The sequence below is a fragment of the Emydura macquarii genome, unplaced genomic scaffold (assembly GCF_026122565.2).
Source record: "Emydura macquarii macquarii isolate MOO-44397 ecotype Brisbane River unplaced genomic scaffold, CSIRO-AGI_Emac_v2 contig_2994, whole genome shotgun sequence".
NCBI lineage: Eukaryota > Metazoa > Chordata > Testudines > Chelidae > Emydura > Emydura macquarii.
In genome coordinates, this window is record NW_027133131.1 from 1,689,323 (window position 1) to 1,715,589 (window position 26,267).

A 26,267-nucleotide genomic window follows, 5' to 3' on the forward strand; every position below is an offset into this window, starting at 1 on the left:
TCAGTAGAAAAATAATACATATTTGTTCTTTACTATTCACTTCACAGCTTAAGGTTTCTGTGATGCCATCTGAAGAAACCCCAAATTCAGGGAGATGGGCATGTCAATGAAGGAGCAGCATTTTTGCAAATATTTTGCCAAGATAAAGTGTTAGTTTTTAAATCTGCACATAGATTTCTCAAGGATTTCAGATCACTTACAGAGAAAAATTTGCTGGCCTAACACTCTTAAAACTGTTTAATCTCCACAAGCTACTCCATCTCTGTTTGGTTCTTAAGTGTTCCCTTTGCCAGAAGACATCATACCTTTTTACTAGTGGGAATAGCCAGAGCAAGGAACAGGTGTGTTAAGAGTTTCCAAATTATTAGTGACAGAAATCAGGTTTAATCCCAGACCTTAATGCAAATCACTTTTCTAACAACACTTAATCTTAGGAGTCTGAGCCCAACCATTCATACATTCAGTCCAGAAGACATACTGCTTTTTGTTTTAAATAGAGCTAAAATGCGCAGCATAGAAATCTGCTATGTTTTGGCAAAAGACATGTCAATCAGAATCCACTTAAAGCTAAAATAATATTACACTTAAAACCATCTTATGCCTAGGGCTATAGGGTTTTACACAGCCATTTCCTGTGGGACTCTTCTGTAGGAAAGCTGACATACATAAGCAAAGCTATTACTCAGAGATGGGCCTGAACCTAAATCCAGATCCATCTGGTAGAGTTCTGATCTGGATCAATTCATTTTGCAGCTCTGTCCCAGCTCCCATAGTCACAGAACTTTTTAGATGCATTCTTATATTTCCTTAGATTGGGATGAATTAGGAAAGCCTTTTCCCTTTATTAAATAATTAAGTCAAAGCTGGCTTCCAATAAAGTGAGACTAAGCATTTTTCATAAACTGATTTAGTTGGGATGATAATATTCTTAAGAGCTTGTTCCAAAGCCCCATGGGAGTCTTCCAGTGATTTAATGGGCTTTGGATCAGTTACATTTAGTGAGGCTCCACAATGTTCTGCAAGACTGTTAAAAAGTAAACCCATCAAAGCAAAAGGGGTACTCCAATTCCAAATCAAATGCCATAGCAACTCACTGAAAGTGTATTAATTTGACTGCATGGTAGGTTTCCTTACAGGAGCTTACAGGACTCCCACCATCGTCAGTACTTTCAGAAAAATGTTGGGGGGAAAAATCCAACCAATGGAGGGAGTAAAATTACAGAAAGTAGCACTAGCAGCGATAAAACAATGGGAGTTGTTAAAGACTAACAAATTTCTGCAGGCATAAGCTTTCGTGGGCTGCAACCCACTTCGACGAAGTGCAAGCTTATGCCTGCAGAAATCTGTTAGTCTTTAAAGTGCTACAGGACTCTCGCTGTTTTTGCTGTATACAGACTAACACAGCTACCCCTCTGGAACTAGCAGAAATGTTTGTCAGTTTGATCAAGAGCAATAAAGAAAGCTTCTTAAATAGTCTTTATTAAAAAATTCAGAGGGTGGTACCTTAAACAGAACTTTTATAGGCTTCAGAACTTCACTTAAGAAAACCCAGCAGTTCATGCTACCACCTCTCTCTCACTCATTCCTCTTCTCATTTTATGTGTTTTTGGGGTTTTTTTTTTAAACTTTTGTCTCTCATGGTGAACAGGGGTTAAAGAGAAACCTGACTTCGTTTCTTTAGTTCAAATTAGAATAGATTCTTGAAGGCTAAGCCAAGAGCACAGTTTGCCATTCTTCCCCAGTCGCTCCTCCAAATTCCTGCAGCCAAGTGGTTCAACAGCCCCTGAATGGCACACATAATGACATCATTGATTGAACCATAATAGAAGGGAAAGGGGGGTGGGGAAAAGATGTATTTGTGTTACGGACAAAAGATAAGTTCTGTTTCACAGCAGGGACAAATGAAGAACCAGATGACTGGACAGAGTGAGGTCACAGAGTCCCCCCCAGCATTGTCTTCCTTTTAAGCAACCCCTTCCCCACTCCCTAAAGGTTTGTTCGGCACGCAAATCCTTTTCAAATGGCACCGTGGAGAAATAAAAGATCAGGAGTCCTGCTGACCCTTTGCAGCTCCTGGTCATTTATTTTTAAAATGACATCGTATGTGTGTCAGCGTGTGTAACGCGGTAACGGGAGGGGAAGATACAAACACGAAGAAAAGAATAACTGTAAACATTAAATTACTATGAATATTAAAGCCGTTACAAAGGGGACAGGCAAAATGACAACAAAATAATGCAATGTCCCTGCCAGAACCATTCAATTACCGTGTTTTTAGATTTCACCAAAGCCTCGTCCATTTCTTCCCCCTTCCTAGATTGGAAGCTGTTTGGGGAAGCAGCCTGCAATGAATCTGAAACTTGGAGCATACTTTGGGTATTGTGCTCATTAAGTGATGGCCAAACTGAAATATGCAAAACACCCTAAAGTCTGGAGGAGAGGAGTTGGTTCAGTCCACTAGAGAGAGGGCATTTGCACAGTTCAGATTCGGACTGAACACAGCCAAGGTTATGGACGGTTACAATGCAGGGTTTTGGTTTGGCTTATGTCTAGCAAAAACACATCACATGAAATTATGTAGAGTGCTTTTTTGGGGGTAGGGGAAATATGCAAACTTCTTCCCCACAACAGAGGAGAACCAGTAATCAAAATGGGGAGACAAAGAAACAGATTGTATCATTAATGTGAAAAGAGAAACAAGACAGATAGGGATTTTATAGTCCAGTGTCTAAAATCTGAGGAAGTGTGAGAAAGATTGTCTAATATTATCAGGAAGGACTAAAAGACTTTCCATTAAAGATGGAGGAAGAAAAATGCTCACAACTCAAGCAGGACAGTGGTTTGCCCCTGCCCCCCACGGTCCAAGAAGCACTCACTGGTCACATGGTCCTGGCTCCGCCTCCTCGTTTTCAGCTTCCAAATCCTATCCAACAGCCACAAATACCCTCAGGCCTTTCCTACTGCTGTTGTTCCATGTAAGCTGCCCAGTGCTGGAGTTGCCACAGGGATGTAACGTGAATAGAAAAGGTCCACCTTAGGAAAGAGTTGGAGACTCAGGAGAAAGGGAAAAACAACAAGAGTAGTACATGGTACATACCTGCCGCCAACTCAGAAAAGGACTAACATACTGAACAGACACAAGGGGTAAAAATCCTAGAACTACTGGAAAGACCCAGCCTAGAGAGATACTTCAACCTCAATACCTGGATACCCCAATTTGAGCCACCTTAAAGGGGCTGATTTCCAGACAGCGATTCCTCAGCACTTTTGGAAAATGAAGTCCCTTTCAGGTTATGGCCCCCTAAGCCTTGGAATTATGTTTAAATAGCACCTACAAGTATGGACTGAATTGGACACCTTCCTCCCTTGAAAGGTCACAATCCAACGCAGCCTAATGTAAATACATAAGAAGGGGTGGAATGAGTTACCAGAAGTGAGAAGAGTAAACCAGAGACCTGTACCATTTACTAAACCCTTTACCACAGAGACAGCAAAATATTAGTAAGCAGAGGAGAGAGAACTCCTAGAATCTTGGAGCAGCGAAGAGTTCAATACAATGCCTTGAAGATTTTGCTTAGATACAACAGCGATAGGCACTTTGGGAAAATCACAATGTACATTGAGAGAGGTGGGTGGCATCATAGGAAGCCTGCTTGGAAGACCTGGATTTGAAGGAAGGATCAAAGGAGATAGGGAAAATACTTGGCACAGGGAAGCTGGTCAGTGCTTATGGGCAGCATGGAGAGTGGAAAGTGCAAGCCACAAAACAGCCTGAGAACGGAGCCATTCAGTGGCAGCTGTGCAGAGCCCTGACATTGTTTATCAAGCACCTTAGGTGTGCATGATAATTCACAGACATATGAAAGACAAGCAGCTTAAAATCTGAGTCAAGGAGTGAGAGCATGAAGTTGATGTGGAAGGAGAGGAACCAACAACGGGGGTTGAGGGATGTGTGATGTGCTCAGGGTCGAAGGAAAATTACTTTAGCTACAGAATTGTGGCTATGGAGAGGGAAGGCCAGATGAGGAGGAGGAGATGGCAGCAGATGACAGGACAGATGACCAAGGTTACCGTGGAAGGAATGTGAAGGGGACAGCCAACGAGAACACCACAGTTGCAAGGGAAGGGGCTTGACTGAGAATCTGAAGGGCTTCGCACTGCCACCCAAAGACCATTTCCAACCACCCTTCCAATGTAAGTGTGACTGAGGGTCTGAACATTGGCTGCCTCCTCCTCTGGAAAGCAGGTTACAAGAGAAGAGCAAACTGGTCAAAACCCAAGACTAATGGGACACAGTGACTTGCAGAACAGTGGGCTGAGTTTTAGCCCCCACTAGCACAATGAGTTTATAGGTGAGTGGGAGGGAAGCGCCCACATTTCCACCGAGCTAACAGGAGAGAGAATTCCCAAGACAGTTATAGCCACCATCCTGAACAATTTGTTACAAGTAACACCTAAGGGCCCTACTACTTTGTGCATTTAACTGCACTTGCATCTCATCAGCTTCACTGTTTCCCATCTGTGTGGTTCATTCACCAAAGCAACAGAGGTGAGGAAAAACATTTAAAAGACCAGGAAAATGTGATTGTAAAGCCACAAATTCTGACAAAGGGGCTCAGGGAAGGTGTCATACCTGGAGCAGCTTTAAACTGCTTACAGTAAGTAGATTTCAAATTGATGATGTCTTTCAGAGAGCAACTTTTTAATGATTCCTACTTCTTTAAAATGTCCTGGTTTTAGAATAGCCTCTTCAAAGCAGGCGAAAACTATTTAGCCAATTTTCACACACAGACAGAAAGGCAGGTTGGTGTCTTTGCAGCTTCTGTAAAGCATTCGTCATCCCTCAATGAACGCTATTTCTCTACGTTTACAATGATTTTCAACAAATACATAGATTTCCAATTAAAAAAAGCTACTTACATTTTTGCGCTCTCAGGAAATTAAAAAATAAAAATGCATCTTAGGATAAACTGTTATTTATTCAAAAATTACGTGGATTATAGAAGTCCAGAATGAAAGAAAGAAACTTCATCCTAACATTTTGTATTAGTTTCTCACTTTAACCATCAGGGAATACTGAATTCTGTGCTAAAGCTTGAACTCACGCACTCAATCTTCAAGTGCCAGTCAGTGCTTTGTCAAACTTCTCCCACTTGACATTTTGATTGACCATGGACATGTTTTAAAATCTGGTTTTAGATGATGGGAGGGGGGAATCAGCAATTTTCAAACCTATCTATAGCTCCTTTAAAAAACAGGTTTAGCTCAATTACAATAGATTTTCATCCACATCTTAAGCAGCAATTGCGCATAGGATTTTCAAAAGTGTCCAAGAGTGAAAGAAAGTCAGTGGAAACTGAGCACTTTGGTGTCCTTCAAAAACCCTGCAACAGAAATGCTACTGACAGGAGGGAAAGGATTATTTTTCCTTCAGTGGAAGAACACTGTTGTTACAAAGCAGTGCTAAATCAGAGATGGCAATGGCTCTTTATTCACATATCCTGTACCTTAAGTTCAAATGCAGACAGCTGTACCCAGCGTTGGCTAAGTAAACCATACAGATAATTTAAGTCAGCACAGGGAGATGGCTAGGTACCGGGAGTGGGATAACTGACAACTATTCCTAATCAAGAATTCCTGAAATGGTGTTTACTTAGCACCAAAAAACCTGCTAGGTGCATTACAGAGCAACAATCACAGGACAGTCTCTGGCACAAAAAGTTTACAATCCAGTAAAGGAATTTTGCCTTCCTGACAGACCTGCCCACCCTCACAGAGTTTGAGTCTGTTCACATTTCCTGTATTTCATAAAGGATTCAAGACCATCTTTATTCTGCTCTCTACTAAACTGTATGCTCAAAAACTCATAGCAGCATCAAACCCACATTAGTCTAGCACAGTGGGGGCATGCAGAGATCTTCCAGGGGGGTACATCAACTCATCCAGATAGTTGCCTAGTTTTACAATAAGCTACATAAAAAGCACTAGCAAAGTCAATACAAACTAAAATTTCATACAGACAATGACTTGTTTATCCTGTTCTATATACTCTACTTCGAAATGCAAGTACAATATTTATATTCCAGTTGATTTATTTTATAATTATATGGTAAAAATGATAAAGTAAGCAATTTTTCAGTAATAGTGTGCTTTGACATTTGTGTGTTTTGTAAGCAATAGTTCTTAAACGAGGTGAAACCTGGGGGTACGCAAGACAAATCAGACTCTTGAAAGGGATTATAGTAGACTGGAAAGGTTGAGAGCTACTGGTCTGGCACATCTTTAAGAAGGTTTTGTGTCCACATCTAACCATTATAAGTTACATGGTAACCTTACTATAAACTAGAGGCTAAGACTGTGGACTTGAAAAAAACAAACCCACTTCAAAACCAAGGAAACTGCATGCAGGAAAACAACCGTCAGGCTGAGTTTGGGCTGCATAGCTGTTTTTAAACATGTGTTTGATAGTGCAGGCAATATGGTGGAGAAGGCGCAGAGCAACGGGGAGCTGAGAAATCTGCTCTCAGACCATCCTTACACCCCTCATGGTATGGGAGGTGACATTTTAGACCCCAATCTGGAAGAGTGCTGATCGCCTTCTACCTCAGGATGAATGAACCAGGAAGCCAGTCTGGACCTCTTCCAGGTTAAGATGCGAAAGCTAAGGGTCACACAGATGGGGGCTGTAATTAGGAAAGACAATCATCATAGTATTGAGACCAAGTAGTTGGGGGGCAGAGCAACGTTAGAAAGCACTAGAAAGTTGGGGGGCAGAGCAAGACTAGAAAGGACTGTTTTATTACAGGAGGGAAAACAAATCCATGTTTCACTCACACTCTTTTAGCCATGCAGCCTGTGCCATCACCGCAGCCATGCACAGGCCATTTGGTCGAGAAACTCCTTCTCCCAGCAACCCAGTGGGCGGGGCAGGAGGCAGCCTAGCTTACTGCACCCTTGTGTTAAAATCTCCATGACTGCCAGCACTATTCTTCACCTTGTCACTTCCCATTATCCTAAACCAACAGGCCCTGCATTCACAGCTACTCAAGTTAGAGACCAGTGACGTTGGTTTTTTAGGAGGTGGGGGAAGGAGCAGCAAGGAGGACAAACACACTAGATTGCTAGATTCCGTGATGTGTACGTGTGTGTGGGTCTCTCAGACAAACAGACACACGCACGGTTGAATACTGAGTATTCAGAACATGCAGGTATTCTATCCAAGCTTTCTCTAAAACAAATATGGAAATTAAGGCTTTCAAATATTAATGTTTTTTAGTGTTAATCCCTCCACCTGTAAATCTAGATGCCTTAGTTACCATTAGTCCAATGGTACACGCAGAAAATCGTCTTCAAATTATCTAGAGCAACTTTTTTTTTAAATATCTGAAAATAATAAGATTAAAATAGCCAGGATCATGGGAGTTTCAGGTCTGGGAAAAGATACTGTGCATCCCCCCAGGAATCTTTCCTTTCCAAAGACAGAGCTCCAGTTTGTAGCCCAACAACGTCACAAGGTACCAGATACCTTTTATTGGTCTAGGACTGAACAATGTCCCTTCTGAACCTCAGTTCAGCATTCCTGTGAGAAGAAAAACATTTATGTGCAAGACTGATTTCTAAGAATTCCCAACAGTCAGAAGCTGCTCAGACATTTGGAACATTCAAAGCAGTCCTTGTAGGGAGGAGATAGTAGGAAGAGTACTGGGGATGTGCTCAAAGGTGCAGGGTATATGCAAGTTATCATATGGTTCTAAGCACCACAACGGGGCAGGGATATACCTGTGCGTGTACGCACACACATAGTGAATATACTCTCCTGTCGCATCTTTTATACAAACTACCATAAGGCATTACAGAGGGCAAAAACAATAGTAAAGGGAGAGAGAAATTAAGAGATGTGAAGACGACAGAAGGGATGTTTTCAAGTGTAATCTGAAAAGAGGGAGTCAAAGACTACTTCAGTTGGTGGAGAGGAGAAAGCTCCGGTGCCAAGAGGGGTATAATTGTGTGAAGGGATGGCAAGGAAGACCTATGACATGAGTGGAGGCCGGCAAGATCTAGGAGGCAGCTGCAAAGTCCACAGAAAGTTTAAAAAACAAGACACATAATGGGCAATGGAGCTTGCTGCTAAAATGAGCCAGGAACCAGTCCTGAGATCTCCTGTACCAACTAAAAAGCAGCCAGAAGGCCAAACTTTGTGGATTTATACCTGTCTTTATATGAGAAATCAGGAGGAAGCTTCACTCTTCACATGATACTTAAAATTTATGGAGGGTTTAGGAAGTCTGAGATTGAAAATTGATGTGAAGATCTTGACTTAACACCATCCTAGCTCAGCATAAGTCATTTGCAATTCCCAATAATGTCACAGAGTATCAAGCTGGTCTTCTTATATATTAAATATAAATCCCTGGTGGGTAGTTAGAAGGGGCTTCTTTTTCAGGGAGCTTTCTCCTTCTTGATCTGCCAACCTCAGCATCCCCACCCCCTGTTGCTTCTTTGGTAGTTAATATTTTCACATCCAGCGTTGGTGGGGGGTACTTGGAAAGACTGCAGGCAAAAAAAATCATCCAGGAAAAGGATTCCTCCTCAGCACATTATTGTAAGCTTGGAAGCCAAACAATTAAGCCAATTGTTTTCTCTCTCTCATTTAGATATTTTGTACACACACAAAACTTTTCTTTTGGGCTCCTGACCCCTGCTCTCCCTCAATACCACACAAACATCATGAAATAAATGGCCTGCCAGCTCTGTCCACCTCATCTCAAACGATGAGTGTAATAGTTCTCATCTGCCGCATGTCAAACAAACCCTCATTAAAAAGAATTAAACCAACATTAGTTTGGAGCTGTGACTGGTAGCCATGTTAATTTTTCTTTACCTCTTTCTAGCCACAAAGACAACTTGCTCCACCGCAGTGTGCTACCTCATTAATCTCTCTGCCATCACTACTGATTAGTGACCATGCTGGCACATCTCTGGAGCTCTTACAGCACTGCACAGACATTACACAAGCTTCACAACAGCCACAGGAGATGGCCAAGTTCTCACTCCATTGTACAGATAAGGAACAGACACAGAAAGGTGAAGCAATTTACCTAAGTCAGTCAGTGTCAGCAGAGAGAACGGACCCCCCAAGTCCTGCCTCCCCGTTTTTTCCCCACGCTAACAGCTGACCATAGCACCTCCAAGACACATGGAGAATACATAGACACTCTCTTCACTGCAACTGACCTCTTCCTGCTTAGCTCACCTGAGGTTCTCTCAACCCAGTGTTTTGGACACCAGTGCCCTCTGCACCATGGACAACCATTCCCACATGTGGCATCAGTGAATGGGGTAGAAAGCGAGGTGTACGCACACACCCACCCCACTGTAGTTTAAGAGACTTGGAGTCAAGACGCCTGTTTTCCATTCACAGCTCTGGGAGGGAGAGTTTCTATGGTTAGAAGAGGGTACTGGGACTCAGGACTTGTTCGCAATACTGCCCTGACTCAATGTATGACCTCGTGGCACAGCCACTTCATCTCTCTGATCCCAGCAGCCATGGGGCTGAGGGCTCATCAGCGAATGGTGTAAGGCAGTCTGCGACCTCCACATAAAAGGGGAGATATAAAAGCCAATTATTTTGGTCACCTGCTCCACAGGGAAAGGTATCTGATAATGCAATGCAGGGCATGGGCAGGCTTAGTGCTTTTAAGCTGTCCCAAGAGCTTTGACTTTCCATCTGGTGGCAACGCTCTCAGCAGGAGACTTACAAGGCTATTTGATAGATAAAAAGCAAACCAACCCCTTGGAGAAATGCTTCTGCATCACAAACTACCACGCAGGCAGCTCCCTCTGCAGCATCAAACCCTACCTATAAAACACGCAGCTATACTCCAGCCCCTTGGAAGCCAAGAGCTCTCAGCATTATAGGGAGAAGCTGCATTAGAGAGAGAGAAATGTACAAGTGTGTGTATGGGGCAAGGAGTCAAAGGATGGTAGCTTCAGGTCAGAGAGAGAGAGTGTTTTAACAGGAGGCTTCATAAGGGAGGATGGGGAGGGTGAGTTAGTACGATGGGGAGATAAACGCTTGCTTGATTTCATTTTCAAATTAATGTGATGGCCCCGTACTGCCAAGAGACAAACGAACACCTGCCTCTTCTGTTCTGCCAAAAATCAACCTTTTTCTGGTCCCTTCTGAACTACTCCCCCTTTTAGGTGGAGAGGAAGAGGATTTTAAACTTGAAAGATTTCACCCCAGAGGGCTGGCGGGTTCAAAGCTACAGATGAGTTCTCCGCTACTAATGTAGCTCTGCCTTTGCTCTCTGCTCTCAGCAGGTCTGAAATTCCCATTAAGCTATGATTCTCTCTCTCTCTCACTCTCACACACACGCGCCCCCCTCTCCCCTCACACCCTCCTTTTTCCAAACCAATCGGAATAGGAAATGAAGTGTGGCTCTGTGGAGACAATGGTTTATTGTAAAGTTTTTGCTGCTGCGCAGGGTATAAAAACCTGCCAAGACACATGTAAACATTAGCAACTGCCAGGCTCCTCCGTAATGAAAAGCTGTAAAGAACACCCAGGTGGGAAGCACAATACTACTGGCTAATTAAAGTAACCAATAATATTCCACACAGGAAGGTGAGAGAGCGTTCCGCTCAGTGGGAGAAGCCACAGCTAAGCCTAGGAACTCAGCTTTCTGATGGAACAGAAACAAACAAAACAAAAGACACAGCACTGCAAAGGCTGCCATTACTGCCGGACACCTTGCTTTGCAAAAGGCGCGAGGATGGCATTTTGAGTTAAAACACAAGCCTGGAAGTCAGGCACACTGGTTTCTAGACCCAGCTCTGCCATGGATTCATGACCTTGGGCAAGTCATTTTCCCTCTCTGTGTGCCCTCATCTCTAGAAAGGGATCAGTTCATTAATGATCTTAGCCTGGCATTTATGTTTGTAAAGCACTTATTCAGATCAGACTCGGCACTTGTGCTGCTTTGGATCTCTTCAAGACCTCGAAGCAAAAAGCGTAATCATGGAAGGCCCTCTAAGAAATGCTGAGCATTATTACTAAGCCCCAGACATACTATTCCACCCAAAGCAAGCTGCAGCCGTGAACGCTGACAAGGCATATATCCTTCCTGAAAAACGACAGCTCCCATTGACAGGGTTAATGATGTTTGAGCAGCCTCTCACCCTGACCTGCCCTTCCACAGATTCCAGCTGTAATGCACTTGCCTGATTCCCTCACCCCCAAAGGGATGTGTGGGGGAGGAGCAGTGGCCTCCAACCCGTTATTTTCTACATCACTGAACTTCCTGGCTCTACATTTGCAGAGCCTGGCATTTCACTCATACTTGCAGAAGAAACAGATGCATTAAAGTGTGCATGGTACAAATCCCAGGGGAGAAGAAGGGTTTAGATCTCAGTGACAGAGGAAGATGACAAACCCATCTCCTTATACTTTTTCAAACAGAGGGAGGGTTTCTAAACCCCACTAAGCACCGCCGTTGCAACTGGAGGAGATTTCTCTTCACTCCCTGTCCTAAAGTGTTGTGTGGTGGTGTTGTGCACTGCTACATCATCCACTCACCACAGAGGTGGGATGTTTTGTGGTCCAAGCTGCTGTATCAATACAAGAGGGTATTGTTAATCCCACTCTTTTCTGTCTCCCCCAAAGAGGACTAGATGCATCTCTTCTCCCCTGTCCACTTTAATGTGTCCTACTGCAGAACATCTCTATGCAGGGGATTATGGTACTGGTCATCATGCCTGTACTCCCACACTCTTCCTCTCCCTCCTGACACTTACACCGCCCTTCCCAGCCAATTCAACATCCTGTCACCAAAAAGATCCGGTCCCTCCAGGCAAGGTGGAATTGTGCTTCATTTGCTGTATTTCCAAACAAACAGAGACACTCAGTCAAATGCTGCACACACAACACACATGCGCACACACGAGTGTTTGAATCTGGTGGTCATGGGGACCTAGAACTCTGTCCGGCATTTTCAATCACTTGATGCATTACAATTTTGAGTCGCTTTTCAAACATCGAGTTCTAGAGCCTCTCGTCTCAGGGGAAATCATTACCTTGGGGGTGAAGACCAGTTGTGAAGGCCAAGCAGATGTATCCACCTACATACTGCAAGTCAAATGCCTGAAAACAATCCGGTTATAAAGCCTCCTCAACTCTCTCCCCTTCCCACTTGTAACATTTTATGAAGAGTTTGTCTTGACAGCCTCTGGAATGAAACCTTCTACCCACCAGCCTAGCACTGGCAGTCAGAACTTCCTCAAAACCTACCAAACTGCAACCAAACAAGGAGCGGAAAGGACTGAGGGTACAGAAAAGGATGCTGACAAAGAGCCCCCGGGGGTGCGGTGCATGGATTGCTGTGTCAATGACAGGAGGTAAACATCTCAGGAAACAAGATGATGTAGAACTTTCACTACTCTGTGCGCTGTGCTAATCTGTAGGTGCAGACAGTGTCCTAGAGGCCAATGCACCTTACCTTCTTGGAGACCGAAGAGACATTCAAACCAAATCTTTGAGCCCTTTCCTTTAATTTATCCATGTTTACCTACAAAGATACAGGAAACAGTTTAACGTTGAAATCATTGTCACATGAACTGTAAGATTAGGGAAACTAAAAGACAAACTGTGGCTGGGAGGGCAATTCGTGGGAGAAGGGTCCCAGAAAAGAGAGAGCAGCCCATTCTGCTGGAGGGTCGAGCGACACGCCTATTGGCACTCCCTCTCTGCACTAAGTCACCAGACTCAGCAGCGATGCCCGTCAGCTACAGAGGGGAAGAAGAGCCACAAGGCAGAAACCAGAACCCCAAATGAAGGAGCCAAGAACTTCCAGAGAGCTGTGCTCTGCTCCCAAACTTCATTAACAGGCATCTGGTAAAGCTACCTTCGGCACTGGCCCAAAAGGACAATGTTACAGAGGGTGAATTCTTCCACTGAAGGACTAGCTCAGTCAATGGATACCTCATTTTTGTATGGTAAATCAGATGCACTTAGTACTCCTCCTTCAGCAGCCTGATACAATTAACACAATGGAAGGAAAGTTACTGCCTCTCAGACAAACACACTAACCATCTCTCTCCAACTCCTGCATTTTACTCTTCCTGAGCTACTAGCAAGCGCCCAATCATGTTATTGTCCCTCACTTTGTCCAGCCAAAGTTAAAAAGGTCACAAGCGATAAGGTTTCCCTTGGGGGAAGTGTCCCCCAGTCTAGTGAAGCTCAGTTTGGCTTTCAATGACAAGTCTTCTACAGTATCTGGTGCTATGGAGGAAACTGGAGTCTCTAACACTAACCTACTTCTCAGCAGTACTTGCAAAACATCTTCCAAAAACACTCAGCACAAGAGAAACGTGGCTTAGATCCAAATCTTGCTTAAATTAACTTTCTGGTGCATCTTGCACCAATAATTCACCATGATCAAGCACAAAGACACTAAGCTGGCTGTCCAGTCAGCTTGGAACTCTCAGCCCTGTGTGTATTTTAATACCTTACATTTCAAGTTGAAATCTAAGACAGAATAGTGTACCATTTGGACATTAGAAAGGAAGGGTCATGTACTGAAGGAAAATAGCAGGCTGTACAGAAGCTAGGTTCTTGCAGCAATGCAAATATCAATTCAAGCAAAAAGGGCAAAGACAGAACACAGGCACACAAGTGGGAAGCTCGCATGCAATATTAATAAAATATCTGCCTTTATTCCTTCAGGCATTTAGTTCTAAAGCCAGCTTATCCAGGAGGGCAGTCAACTAAGACAGGCAGCCAAATATTGCACAGGGGAGGGGGATCCTAGCAAACTTAATGCCAGTATAACCCTAAGTGACCGCATGCATATCCTACCTGGTTTATTTTGGGGGTCTACTATTTACTCCTGGGGATGGAGACTTGTCTGAACAAGCTAAACACTTTTGGTATTGTGATTAAACGGCACGATCAGCTGTAATTATAAGCAATAAGCATTCCTTACCGTAGGCTTGCTGTCTGCAGACAGACCTGGGATTGGAGAGTGGGAGAGGGGGAAGAACAGTTAGTGATCAGAAATGGCAAGACCAGTTTTAAATAGAGTTCTCTGAAACCCACCCCGCAGTAAAGATGCAGTTTAAGCAATCTTCACGGGATAATGACTGAACAGAACTAGCTGGGTATCCCCCATGTTCTAGTGCACTAAACATAAGGCTGGGAGCCAGGAATTGAAGTCCATTTTAATCCTGGCTCTGACACTGTCTCTCTGCATGACCTTGGAGAGAAATCACTTCATCCCTGACTCAGTTTCCCCACCTGTAAGACTACAAATAGCTCTCTTGTGACGTAGCAGAGGGCTTCAACAATTATGAGTGGTATTTTTAAAGGAGCCCAGCTCCCGCTGAATGCTCATGGCAGCTGGCACTGTACAAAAATCTAGCTGTTAGTTTCTACCCATGTTTAGACAGCAGTAAAGAGAGACACTGGAGAAGGGTAGCTTGCAGCCACTTTGAAAAAGGACAAGGACAATACACTTCCATTTCCTATCCTGTGTTCTTCCAGCCCACTGCTTCTAGTGGTCACTGGGGAAGGGACAGAAGCAGTTGGAAGAATGCAAAACGTCTCATTTGGCTTTTTTTTTTTTTTTTTTTAAAGTAGGAAGTGTTAAATATTTGCTGAAGATTAGCTCTACTTGACTTGCTTACCTTTAGTTGAAGCTGTGGACATACCAAACCTGTAGAAATTAAATAGAGCTTTGTCAGAGACTCAGAGCTACAATACAGGGTAGGAAAGTGTCTGACTTGCCAAGTATAAGAAGCAGCCTGAGCTTTTCCTTTAAAAATTCTTCATGAGGACACACGAGGCAAATTGGTCTTTGGGTGGGATTAGCCGGCACAGTCGTGATTACGGCTGTATTTACTCTACAAAATGGAAATACCTACAGGGCTAGCATCAGCACCATTGTTCCAGACAAGCAGCCTCAAAGCTGAACGAGCCCTTCAATAACCATCTTTCCCTTTGTTATTCTACATCACAGGGAGTAGGCAGCGTATGTGTCACTGGTATTTTAGGATCCAGGTAAGTAGCACAGATTACATAAACAAAGCATGCTTTCTTCTTACATGCAACTCAAAAATCCAGAGACTTTCAATCCCCAGTGCTGCCCCAGATCCCCACACACAGAGCTGTGGCCAGTATCAGTATGACCTGTCAATGACACAAGAGCCCTAGCAGCTCTCCTCCAAATCAAGAAAGGGTGACAGCGTTCCAAGCAGAGACTTACCGAGCTGCTCGCGCCGCCTTCTTACTCTCCAAGCTCACGGGGACATTGAATCTCTCAGCCCGTTTCTGCATTCTCTAAAACAGGGAGAAGAAACAGGGCAAGACTTAATCCAACATTGGCACTCAGTTCAGGGGAACATCTTAAACCAGGGGAGCCAAAGGAAACATTACCTACAAGCTAGGAGGCCAAGAGGCCACACCTAATTTGTGGCCTAGTATTTAAAGAAAGAGATATGAGCTCCTGGGCGAAATCCCCCCCACTGTCAGAAACTCACCATGACCAAACAGGTTTTTCCACCTTTTTATGCCTCAGTTCCCCCTCCTGGTTTAAAACAGAGAGACTTCCCATCATAGTCAGATTGTGAGAACTGGAGATCCTTGGAGAGAAGGTGCCACAGAAGGGAAAATTATATAAAAGGTTTGTAAAATTGTCACAAAATCATCTCAGATCAGCTTTAACAGAAGATTAGAGGGTGTTCGGTCCAGCAGAGATCAGCTTTGCCCTCATCCCACAGAGACAGAGAGGAGCTGCAAGCAGCTGTCCTTCATTTGTGTCATGGCCATCCCTTCAACTTTGGGATACAGGCCTAGCAATGCAGCTCTCTTATTTCTCTGGTCTTGATAAATGGGAACAGCATAATAATAAAAATCTATCTAATCCTAGAGAAAGCTTTTCCCGGATGAGGTCCTAGGCACCTGCAGCTCCCCACCTTTGAATCTGAGCAGAGGGCATTCAGCACCTCACTTGACCTGAGTGGGTGTGATTCCCTTCCTCAGTCACTACTTATTAAACATCTGTACGGAAAGGAAAGTGTCAAAGGAGATGAAATTAGCACACTGACCTAGAGGCAAAAGGAGGAGCTTTTTTCTTTTTTAAATTATTACAATGCAACTCTGCGGCTAGGCCGAAGACTGGGACAGAACCTCGTGCATCTCATCCAGGGAGATCCTTTGCCAAAAGACAAAGCAGCAGCAGCCCTGGCACCAACTACACAAGGAGCAGCTCTGACTTGCCCTCCAGCGGCAGGAAGAAAGCAGCAGGCTAAACAGGCCTCAGCTGCTTTGCAAAAAAAGGCAAACTAGAATTTTTTTTAAGAAGAGAAACAAGAAGGAGGGTTATTTCAAAAAACAGAACCTGCTATTTGAATCTTGGAACAAGTCTTTCCGAGAGTGACTGGCACTATGCACATAGCTGGCTCAGCCTTTCAAGTGGACTTTATCACTTAGCGATGAAAATACGATTCAAGCTGAAATTCATCAGCACAGCAAGGACCCAGCCTGCCATCACTTCTCCACAGACAAAGCTCCTGTCTCGGAAAGGAGCAAAGGATGAAAGTGTCGAAAGCACAGGGGTGCATGTGCACGCGCACACATACATGCACATACTTATTTATGACCCTTTCAGTATTTTCATACTTAAAAGGAGGAAAGATCATTTGGAGCAGACATTCAGTGTCTTATTCCTTCCACAAAACCAGACAAGTGAATTTGGTGCTTTACGGAAAGAGCAATGGAATATTTTAGTGCCTGGGACTAAAAAGTAGCTGAAGTAGCCATCCCCTTCACTACCGCCAAGCACAGAACAAACTTCTCTGGGAAGAGAGACTGCAGAGACCGGGACTGTTCACCTTCAAGAAGACAGCAGTATGGGGGGATGCGGTAATAGCTCTACAAAATCATGGTCTAGAGACGTTAGATCAAGCACTACAACTCACCCTCTCTGATAGCACAAGATAGAGAGTCTGTTTAATGAAAATGAAAAGGAACATCTTTAAAATGAATACCAGGAAATATTTTTTCATGCATCAGCCTGCTGAACTTACTGCCCCAAGGTAGAATGCAGGCCAAAAACTTAGCCAGGTTCACAAAAAGGATTGGACGTGTATGTAAAAAACAACAATATCCAGAATTGTTATAGCAAACCATGTGACCACAGACACGAGTTTTGGAAGGGCTATACATTTCCTGCTTCTGGGCACACACCAGCCTGAGTATTGTGGGCTAGAAGGGGGCAGTTTATCTGCAAGCTTTTGCACCTGCCACTGAAACAGCTAGTACTGGACACTGCTGGGGGTAGGATATTGGACTAGATGGAACACTGGTCTGATCCAGGCAATTCCTACGTTCTTAAGTACTTACTAAACCTTTGTTACTAAGCTCCTTAGGGTTTTAGAATTTTAAAAATGTGATGTACTTATGCGGTTACTTTACACTTGCATTTCATTCTACTTGGACCAATGAGGCCCAGGAAGGTGAAACGACTCGCCCTAGGTCACATACCAAGGCAGTGGCCGAGCTGGGAAGAGAACACAAAAGCCCTGGAATATTCAGTAGGATGCCATTCTACGTAAATCTACTCCAGCAGGTGTCTATAGACCTTGATTTAAAAGGTACATGAATCAAATTTACAACTACAAAAACGAGTTTTCTTTGTGACTGGGTCTTGGCAGAGTTTGGAACTGAAAACAAGGACGTAGCTATGATGTCAGCAAATGCATTTAATGAGCTCTTTATGCAGCTGTTGACAAAGGCATCCTACAAAGCACGGAAGAAGTCACTCCTTTGTCATTTGTTCTGGCTCCATTTCAGATCAGTTTCTACGTATTTCTCCTCATTACCGCCCCAGCTGAAGTCATAATCCTCCATCTGCAACATCATCCCCTGGTTGCTGTGGAGATGTTCGTGTCACAAACAGAAGATTAGAACTTCGAGGTGGTGGCTGAACAGCAGGGAGACACGAATCTTGTTTTCATACCAACTCTCTAGTTATGCAGAATAAGAAAAAAATCATGACAGAAAAAAGCATTAGAGGAAGCAGAATGGGTTTTGGGGACCCAACAACTTTGCAAAGTTTCCACAGGGGAGTGCATCAGCTGCTTCTGGTGTGTTTACTTTAAACAAGACCAGCAAACATAAAATGAGAGAGAGAATCACAAAAGGAGAAATGAGAAACTGTTAACAGCAGTTCATCCCAATCAGGATTATTTCCTACAGCGTATTCTCTGCAGGGCTCTATCCTCTCTAGTTTTACATTGCAAGGAATCCAGGATATCCCACAGCTTAACAGAGCGGGCAACAGCAATCTAGTGATAGGGCTTTGGATCCTAGAGACATCAGGAATGGAGATGCAGCTTACACAGCCCATGTGATAATGGAGGTAGGTCTGTCTTCAAGTCTTTCTCTAGCAATCCCTTCAGCCACTCACATCAGAAGATGCCATGGACCACGTTCATCCATTGACTGCAATACAGTTACATGCTAGGGATGAATTTAGCTCCATGTTCATCTTGCAGCTGCCAGGCAGATGCATGGCCTGTGATGATTGGTGGCAAGAAGGAACAAGGTGGCAGAGATGAGAAAGGAAGAAGGGAAAGTGACACACACTGAAAGACAATTGACAGGAACAGACCTTAAAATCTGGTGTCAAAATGAAATGCACCAAGAGATGGACATCTCTTAAGGACAATCTGCAGCCTAAAGCAACTCAGAATCACAATATAAAGCCCTGAAAAACCCAACGGGGTTTACAATGGAAACACTGATAGGAAACCTAAGGGAGGGATCTCCAAATGTATGCGCACACGCACGCAGGTTAAAACAGATACCCCTGAAAGGAGGGAAGGGATGGGGGTGGCAAGAGGAACCTTACCTCCATCTGTGGTATTTCTGATGTTATTTTCACCACTTTCTTTTCTGCACCCCTAGAAGATTGGGAGGAAAGAGAGATGGATCAGAGCCAGGAACCTCCACTCCCCAATCTCATTCCAACCAGAGAATTCCTGTTAGTTTAAGATAACATGTCACAACAGCAGAGATACTGGGGTATCTCCCTCCACATACACCCACCCTCCACATCTCTGTAGAGCCAACACCACCTCAACCATCACCGGGCTCATGATCTACAGAACAAAAGTATCCTCAGCTGTCACTCCTTAGATACCAATGCCTCGCCAGCCCTTTGCAAGGCAAGCATCTGTGTGTGGTGCCTAGGTGACAAAGATAACTTGAGATATGAAAGTACAATCCATGCCCAAGGCTAGGGGGAAGGCAGAGGGGGAAGCTCTCTTTTGGTGAGGCCACAGCCTGACAGTGGCCCCCTGGGTCCCATCTGTACTGACTAGTTGGCTGGGTTAGGGTCCTGGCACTGAGGACTCCTAGATTTCATTAGGGCCCTAACATGGAGTATGGTCTAGTAGCCAGAGATGATCATGGGGTTCAAGGACATTGGGGATCTACTCTCAGCTCTGCCACCAATTCAGCCTTGAGGGTGGCAGGATCCTGCGATCAGTGTTGTGAGGATTAAACAGCGTGCGCACAGCAGTGACAGATGCTTGCGAGGTGATAGAAAAATGCAAAGTATCACAAGTCTACATCACACCCCCAAGAATAATTTATCGCTTATTTCCCAGAGGCTCTCAACAGTAATGCTCAGCTCCCATGAGAAGCCCAAAGCCTGGGCTGTGTGCCCTGCGGAGCTTTATTCCTTTACAGCTCTTCGTTTACAAAGGATTGCTCTGTTCTAGTTCACGGGACAGCCACAGGTTACTTTCGACAGGTCAGCGCCAGCTTTCTCAGCTCAGGCTCTATTTCAAATGCACGCTTCTTTAACAATGCGCAGTTGGCTCCAGTGAAGACCAGTAAAGAGACTAACACAAGTATAATGGAGTGGGCGTGCTCCAAAGTTTATGCTCTGAAAATAGGACTGAGGTTTGAGGGAGAAAACAAAGGAGGAAAAGACAAAGTTCGGAAGTTCCCAGGGTAAAAGAAACAGCATCCTCCTCCCCCAAACAACTCCCATAAAACAGTGGGTCATAACCAGCCTCATTAAGATCCCCCATTTGGAGAAATGGGCTGCTTTTGTTCCAGATTCCTGGACAGTTTTCCCATTTGATGCCCTGAAAGGTAGTAATGGTTTAATTACACTTTCACAGGAAGCAATTCGGAACAGGAACCGGGACTTGTTACTCTCCAGCCTCCTTGGGAGCTACTTGTTTGGGATGCAGATAAAGAACGCCCCCTGTTGTCCAAAATGAAGTACTGAACTGAAATTGGCTTGAAGCAGTTCTACCACTTTAGCCGTCCGTTGTGCATCACAGAGTTTCGTTTTATCACCTCTTTCATAGTAACCATTTAAGTATTGGGAAGGCTGCAATGATGCAGGCAATACCTCAGCTATAACACACTCAGCCAGAGATCGCAGGCAGCCAAGGACATTAAAACCTGGTTTATGTTTATGGGGGGGATGTTGGTTGGGACACAAGGAATTTATCCCTTTCTGCTTAGGAGACTTAACTTACAGCTGAGATGAAGGGGCCTCAGAATATGGTTTCGTCCGCACTACATTGCTGCCATGCACCCAGGAGCCAAACGGGCTGCACTATAGTCTCATTTTGATGCAGAAACTGAGAACAGAGCTCTAGAGAGATCTTCATTCCCACTGCTGCAGCTTCCCTCAGGTATCACCAACAGCCCCGGAGTGGGCATGTATGTGGCAAGTGAGATGAAATTCACACTTCTGCAGAGTGCCAGGCCCAGGCCTATGCATCACTTATGTGCTTTCCTGATGGCTTAACTGCAGCTTTGTTCGGACCCACAGCACAAGAATAAATGTCAAGAGGGCAACATTAACAAGCTCATGTTGACTATTTGCACACAGTAACTGGCAACAGAGGAGAGCAAAAACATGCTGGAAACACCCTCCCATAGAGAGGTGGGGGCTAAGTAGAGAACCGTGAGGAAAGAACTCCTGAATTCCAATCACAGCAGGAACAATGACCTTGGACAAATCACTTTGGCTCTCTGCACCCCAGTTTTGCCATCCAACAAAAATAAGAGGGATAAATACCTTCCTGCCTCCCGCAAACAATTGTCTGTGTATTAATAAGAAAACTCAACTCAGAGCCATGGAAGCAAATGCTTAGGAACTACCATGAAAGGAAAAATGCATGGAAAGAGATAACCTGTACTGTGACTTGCTGGCATGGTGCAAAAGTGAGGAGAGACTAATTTACTAATCTGATCCTCTTCCACGCATTCCCACATGACTGCCTGAACAAATGGGCAAGATACAGCATAGACACTGTCACAAAAGGAGGAAGGAGATATAGGGCAACTGACAGGAAATCAGATGAATATTTCACATTTCTATAGTAACTTTCATTCCCAAATCCTTCGCAAACTATACTCAGCACCTCTGAAATGGACAGCAGTAGGCAGCACAATAGCAAGGCAAGATTGAGGACACCACACCAGAATTCCACTCTTACAGAAGGTGTCAGGGATGTTTGATGATCACACAGAGCAGACAGGCCCTTGGTATCCTCCTCCTTTAAAGTCTCCTTTAAAAAGATCCACACAGACTAAACTGCATGGAGTTAGTTTATCTACCAGGGAAGAATGAAGGCAAAGTCTACCCTGCTGGGATGTGAACCTGTGATTTCAGGGAGTGCAAGGTATTTCATGCCTGATGTTTATTACACTCAACTCCCTCCCCACACACAACACTAGGGTACTTGTCTTTGTAGATTTCAACTCCTTTGAAGCAGGTGCTATAGAACTAGTGAGTGTTCATACAGTGCTACTGTCTCCACACTCAGACATACCCCCCCTCACTTGGAGCCATGCACTCCCCAGAAACACGCTTTGATCTATAAAGAATGGATAGTTACACATCAGCTGATTTTTCAGGCGGTTCTTCCTCTTTAGCAGGAGGCTCTACCGGCTTCTGCTCTTCTTCCTGTAATTCAATTAGAGGAGAAAGAGGGTCAGGTAAATACCCCAGCAACTGACGAAGCAAGAGGCATTGCAGAGAGACACTGTCAACATTTATGGATTTTGATTGTTTAAAAACATCTATCCAGAGCACTAGGTGCTTGGAAACAAGTTTTTCCACATTACATACAGAATTCAAACGGGTGACAATGTCCCCAACCAGTGCACCTGCCTCCTCCTGAATCTCGGCATATCAGATCTGACTCTCCCTTTCCACCCAGTCTCTGGGGAAGAGACAGGCTTTGCAATGTCTACTGAAGGCCAACAGTCTGGGGGTCTGGCAAACCAAGGAGAAAATGAACCTAATGGAGAGCCCCATGTCAACAGACCTCTCTCATTTTAAACTAGAGGGCTGTCAGTTGCAACAGCTCATCAGCTGCCATGGTAACAACTTTTAGAGACTCTTTCCTCAGTTAAGAGGCCCAAAGTGAACTTGTCTACCCATTTTAATGTACTTAAGTTTCCTCCTAGTGCTTTAAAAAAAAAAAAGATAGCCCTCAGCCTTAAAAAGCAACAGCTAAAATTTCTGGTCTGTCATACCACATGGACATTCTGCATGGGGCCTACTCTAGAGATCGCGTACGCAGACGCAACTCCATTGACTTCAACGGAGATACATCAGCATATGTCAGGTCCGAATTTAACCAAGATGTCATTGGCAATAGATTTGTTTGATTCTACTCTTCCTCTGGGCTTGTGTGCAAGCTCAAGGATCTTGTTGTGTGTGTCTTTTTATGAAGTCTTAGCCTGACACTTACAAAATCTGCTAAGTGATCTATTTTATGTAAATCTATTTGTGGGTTATATTTGTTTTGGCAAGGCTAATACTTAAAATTAAAAGTCCGCATTTTCTGACACAGGAAACGTGCTTGGGATGAGAACATTCTCAAGTTTACAATAGTCTACCTTCTCATAGTGAGGTAGCTGGCAAAGAGAGCACAAGAACTACACACGTGTGATCAAAACCCAGCACTGCACTGGGCTTGTTCACCTGAATATTTTTCTACTGCAAGTACTTAAAATAAACACACAAGGATATATATTCACACATAGATATCTATTTACTTAGTAGCAGGAACATGAAACTTGGGGGGTTGATAGAAATACCTGAGACTAATTTTCCTAATACTAATTGGTCTCCCAAGGGATGAGCTCTTTGCTCTCTCGTGGAGTTCAAGTCCTTGGCTTTGAGGCTCACTTCTTCAGGCAGTCTAGCTATGCCTGTGTCCACTCACTTTCACAGTATTATGTGAAACACCTATTTTGTGCTTAAGAAAAAGCACAGCATTTTCCCGTTAATAAGATCTGCTGTTCAGCGAGTGAGTTCAATGAGTCAGATAACTCAGTTTATTTCATACTTAGGGTTAGTATTAAAAGAGTCCAATTCTGTGATGTCAGCCACATACCAAGATTATGAATCCCCAAGAAACCTCATTAGTAACAATATCTAATACACTACAGTTCATACACTGTGGAGTTCCCCACAGCTATGACAGTGATTGACAAGATATAGAGTAATTAATCTGTACATTGCCACCTGTCTGGAAACTGCCCACAGATCAGACAATGTCAGGCAACCCAGAAGATAGCTACACCTAAAATAGATTGACAGTATGATAATCTGCTCACAGTAATAGGATTTACCTCCGTTTCTTCTCCCAAAACATCTTCTTCATTTGCTTCTTCTTCAGCTAAAAGAATTTAAAAAATCCATACAGATCAATCGCTCCTGCAAATCACCTGACCAGCCTGAGATACTCTGAGATAGTCACTATACTCCTACTGGAATTCTACGCCACTGCGCAATGCAGAATTTGCACAGAATTAAAGTACCCTGCAGGGTTTTATTCCCCTCCCCCCCACATACATAGAATTTGTGAGAAAAACTAATGGCAGCCTAGCTGTGCGGGCTCCCGCTGTCAGCCCCAGGTGGCTGAGGATCCCACTTTCAGGCTCACGCCTGCTGAATAGGGCCTCTCACCAAGAAAATTCTGAGGACTGTCTACTCAGGGAGATTCTCAGAGGCTGCAGCCACAGGACAGCTCTTATTGCATGAGTCTCGCAGCAAGCCCACATAACGTGGACTGTTCACAACAGCTAGAATCTTATAAAAAGGAACCAATTCGGGAGAGTTCAAAATTAAAGACAAAGAGACCACAGCTGGGCCCTGTGAGACGACCTTGCTAGAGAGAGCCTCAACTGGCAAAGCTCACTCCAGCCCAACGTTACCCACCGTGTTCATCAAGATAGGCCTGGAGTCTGTTTATGAGATCCTGTTTGTTTCCTTTCACCTCCAGGCCACGGGCGAGACATTCTTGTTTCAGTTCAGCAAGCTGCATACCAGAAGAAACTTCCCATTAGCATACTTAATTCATTCTGCAAAGAACAGAGAGGAATACCCCCAAAGCAAAAGGATCGAAAGAAGCAAACAATGAGCAGACAGTAAAACCATGCTATAAAGTGTTCCTAGCCTGTTTGCCAGAAGCTGGGAATGGGCAACAGGGGATGGATCACTTGATTACCTGTTCTATACATTCGCTCTGAAGCACCTGGCATTGGCCACTGTCAGAAGACAGGATACTGGGATAGATAGACCATTGGTATGACCCAATATGGCTGTTTTAATGTTCTTGAATAAACCAAGGCATTGGCACTGACAAAGGCAATAGGTCTAGTGGTTAGAGCTGGGGGGACCAGGAGTCAATAACTGGGTTCTTTCTAGCTTTTTCATTGGCTCCCTTTGTTTAGCCTTGATATTTACTTTACCCCTGACATCTAGGATTCCACAGAAAATGTACTGGAGGGGAACAGTGCTACACTAGAAGGGAGTCAAATAATCCACTAGAATTTCTCCATCACAATTTCTGTAATTCTCTCTGTTCCTCCATTTCTCCCATTTGTAAAATGTCTCAATCCCTCTGTGAGGTAGATAAGATGCTTTGCAATCCTTGGTTCAGTAAAAGCTTGAGAAGGACAAAAGATATTATTATTAATAGAGGGTCTGAATCAGTGCTGTGCTCCCCCTGAGAACTGCTTTACATCCTGTGGATTCTGGGTTGCCCTCGGGACTGGAACAGAAACATAGCTGCAGACATTACACCCCACGTTAAACAAAACGGGCAAACAAATTATACTGTTATATAGTAACATTCTCTCTAGTCCAGTGTTCTCAGCCTATTTACCATTGTGGGCTGCACATGCAGCTCTCAGCGTGCTATGTGGGCCACATCCACACAACATATATTCTAGCTGCATAGCCCGGAGGATGTCACATGGGCCTTAGCTATACTCAAGTATAATCACACCTCCCTGCTCACCCCAAAATACACCAGCTATGAAGAACTTGCAATTGCTACATGCTACCATTAGTGTTATAGTAATAGTCCACTGAAAATTCTAAAATGAGAGCATAGACATAGAGCATGACAATCCCTAGCAGCAAGGGACTGACAGTCGTGACTGCTGGGTTTTGGGAGGAATGTGTTCTAGTGGTTAGAGCAGGAAACTGGGAGTCAAGACTCCTTGAATCTACCCGTAGCTGTGCTAATGATTTATTGATGCCTTGGATAAGTAAGTTCATCTCTCTGTGAATCAGCTCGCTCCCCAAATCTAAGAAATAAAAATACATGCCTCTCTTTTTAACTGTTTGCAAGACATCAAGATGAAAGGATGCCTCTGTCTGACACAGTATTAATGTTATTGAAACCGTACAAGTTAGAGACAAAAGAACCATTAGATTATCCAGTCCATCTGCCTGGACCCAACGCAAGATTATTCCCTACTTAACTCTTTCTAGTGTTCTGCCCAGGCTAATTTTAAGAGTCCTAAATACAGGCTTCAATCTCATTCCTTGCAAGATTATTTTACAGTCAAATATCTTGCTCTGAAAGTTTCTTCCCCTGCAGAATTCTGACATGCCTGTTTATTAGTATCATACAGCTGTGACAATATTTCCTACTGAGACAAAGATTAGAGGACACACTAAGAAACCCCAGAACATTGATTATTTGTGTAGGTTAATAGATGTACCTGGTGTGACATGATTGATATTTGGCTACCCTGTAATCAGGCCCTTTTCTTATTCTTTAGTAAAAATAATACACATTTAAGTATTTTTAAAGCCCTGCCAGCACTACAGTGTGAAAGCAACAGCAGGCACACAACAAAGGGGGAGGGCCTCACGACAACCAACTAAAAAAGATACCACTTTGAAGGCCAAATACATTTTGGAATCCCA

The 26,267-nt window shown here is 43.9% G+C and overlaps 1 protein-coding gene across 2 annotated transcripts in view; it reads right to left on the reverse strand.

Annotated features, from left to right (window-relative positions):
* SARNP (SAP domain containing ribonucleoprotein) overlaps positions 1-26,267 on the reverse strand; it is a 44,509-nt gene that overhangs the window by 17,379 nt on the left and 863 nt on the right. The window contains exons 2-9 of one of the 2 annotated variants that reach the window (XM_067529909.1): positions 24,264-24,363; positions 23,675-23,721; positions 21,928-21,995; positions 18,909-18,960; positions 15,261-15,334; positions 14,683-14,711; positions 13,983-14,008; positions 12,498-12,566 (exon numbers count right to left, since the gene is read on the reverse strand). In XM_067529909.1, the coding sequence (XP_067386010.1) occupies positions 12,498-12,566; positions 13,983-14,008; positions 14,683-14,711; positions 15,261-15,334; positions 18,909-18,960; positions 21,928-21,995; positions 23,675-23,721; positions 24,264-24,363 (465 nt within the window). The remainder of the gene's footprint in view (positions 1-12,497; positions 12,567-13,982; positions 14,009-14,682; positions 14,712-15,260; positions 15,335-18,908; positions 18,961-21,927; positions 21,996-23,674; positions 23,722-24,263; positions 24,364-26,267) is intronic. The other variant, XM_067529910.1, reaches the window with a different exon arrangement.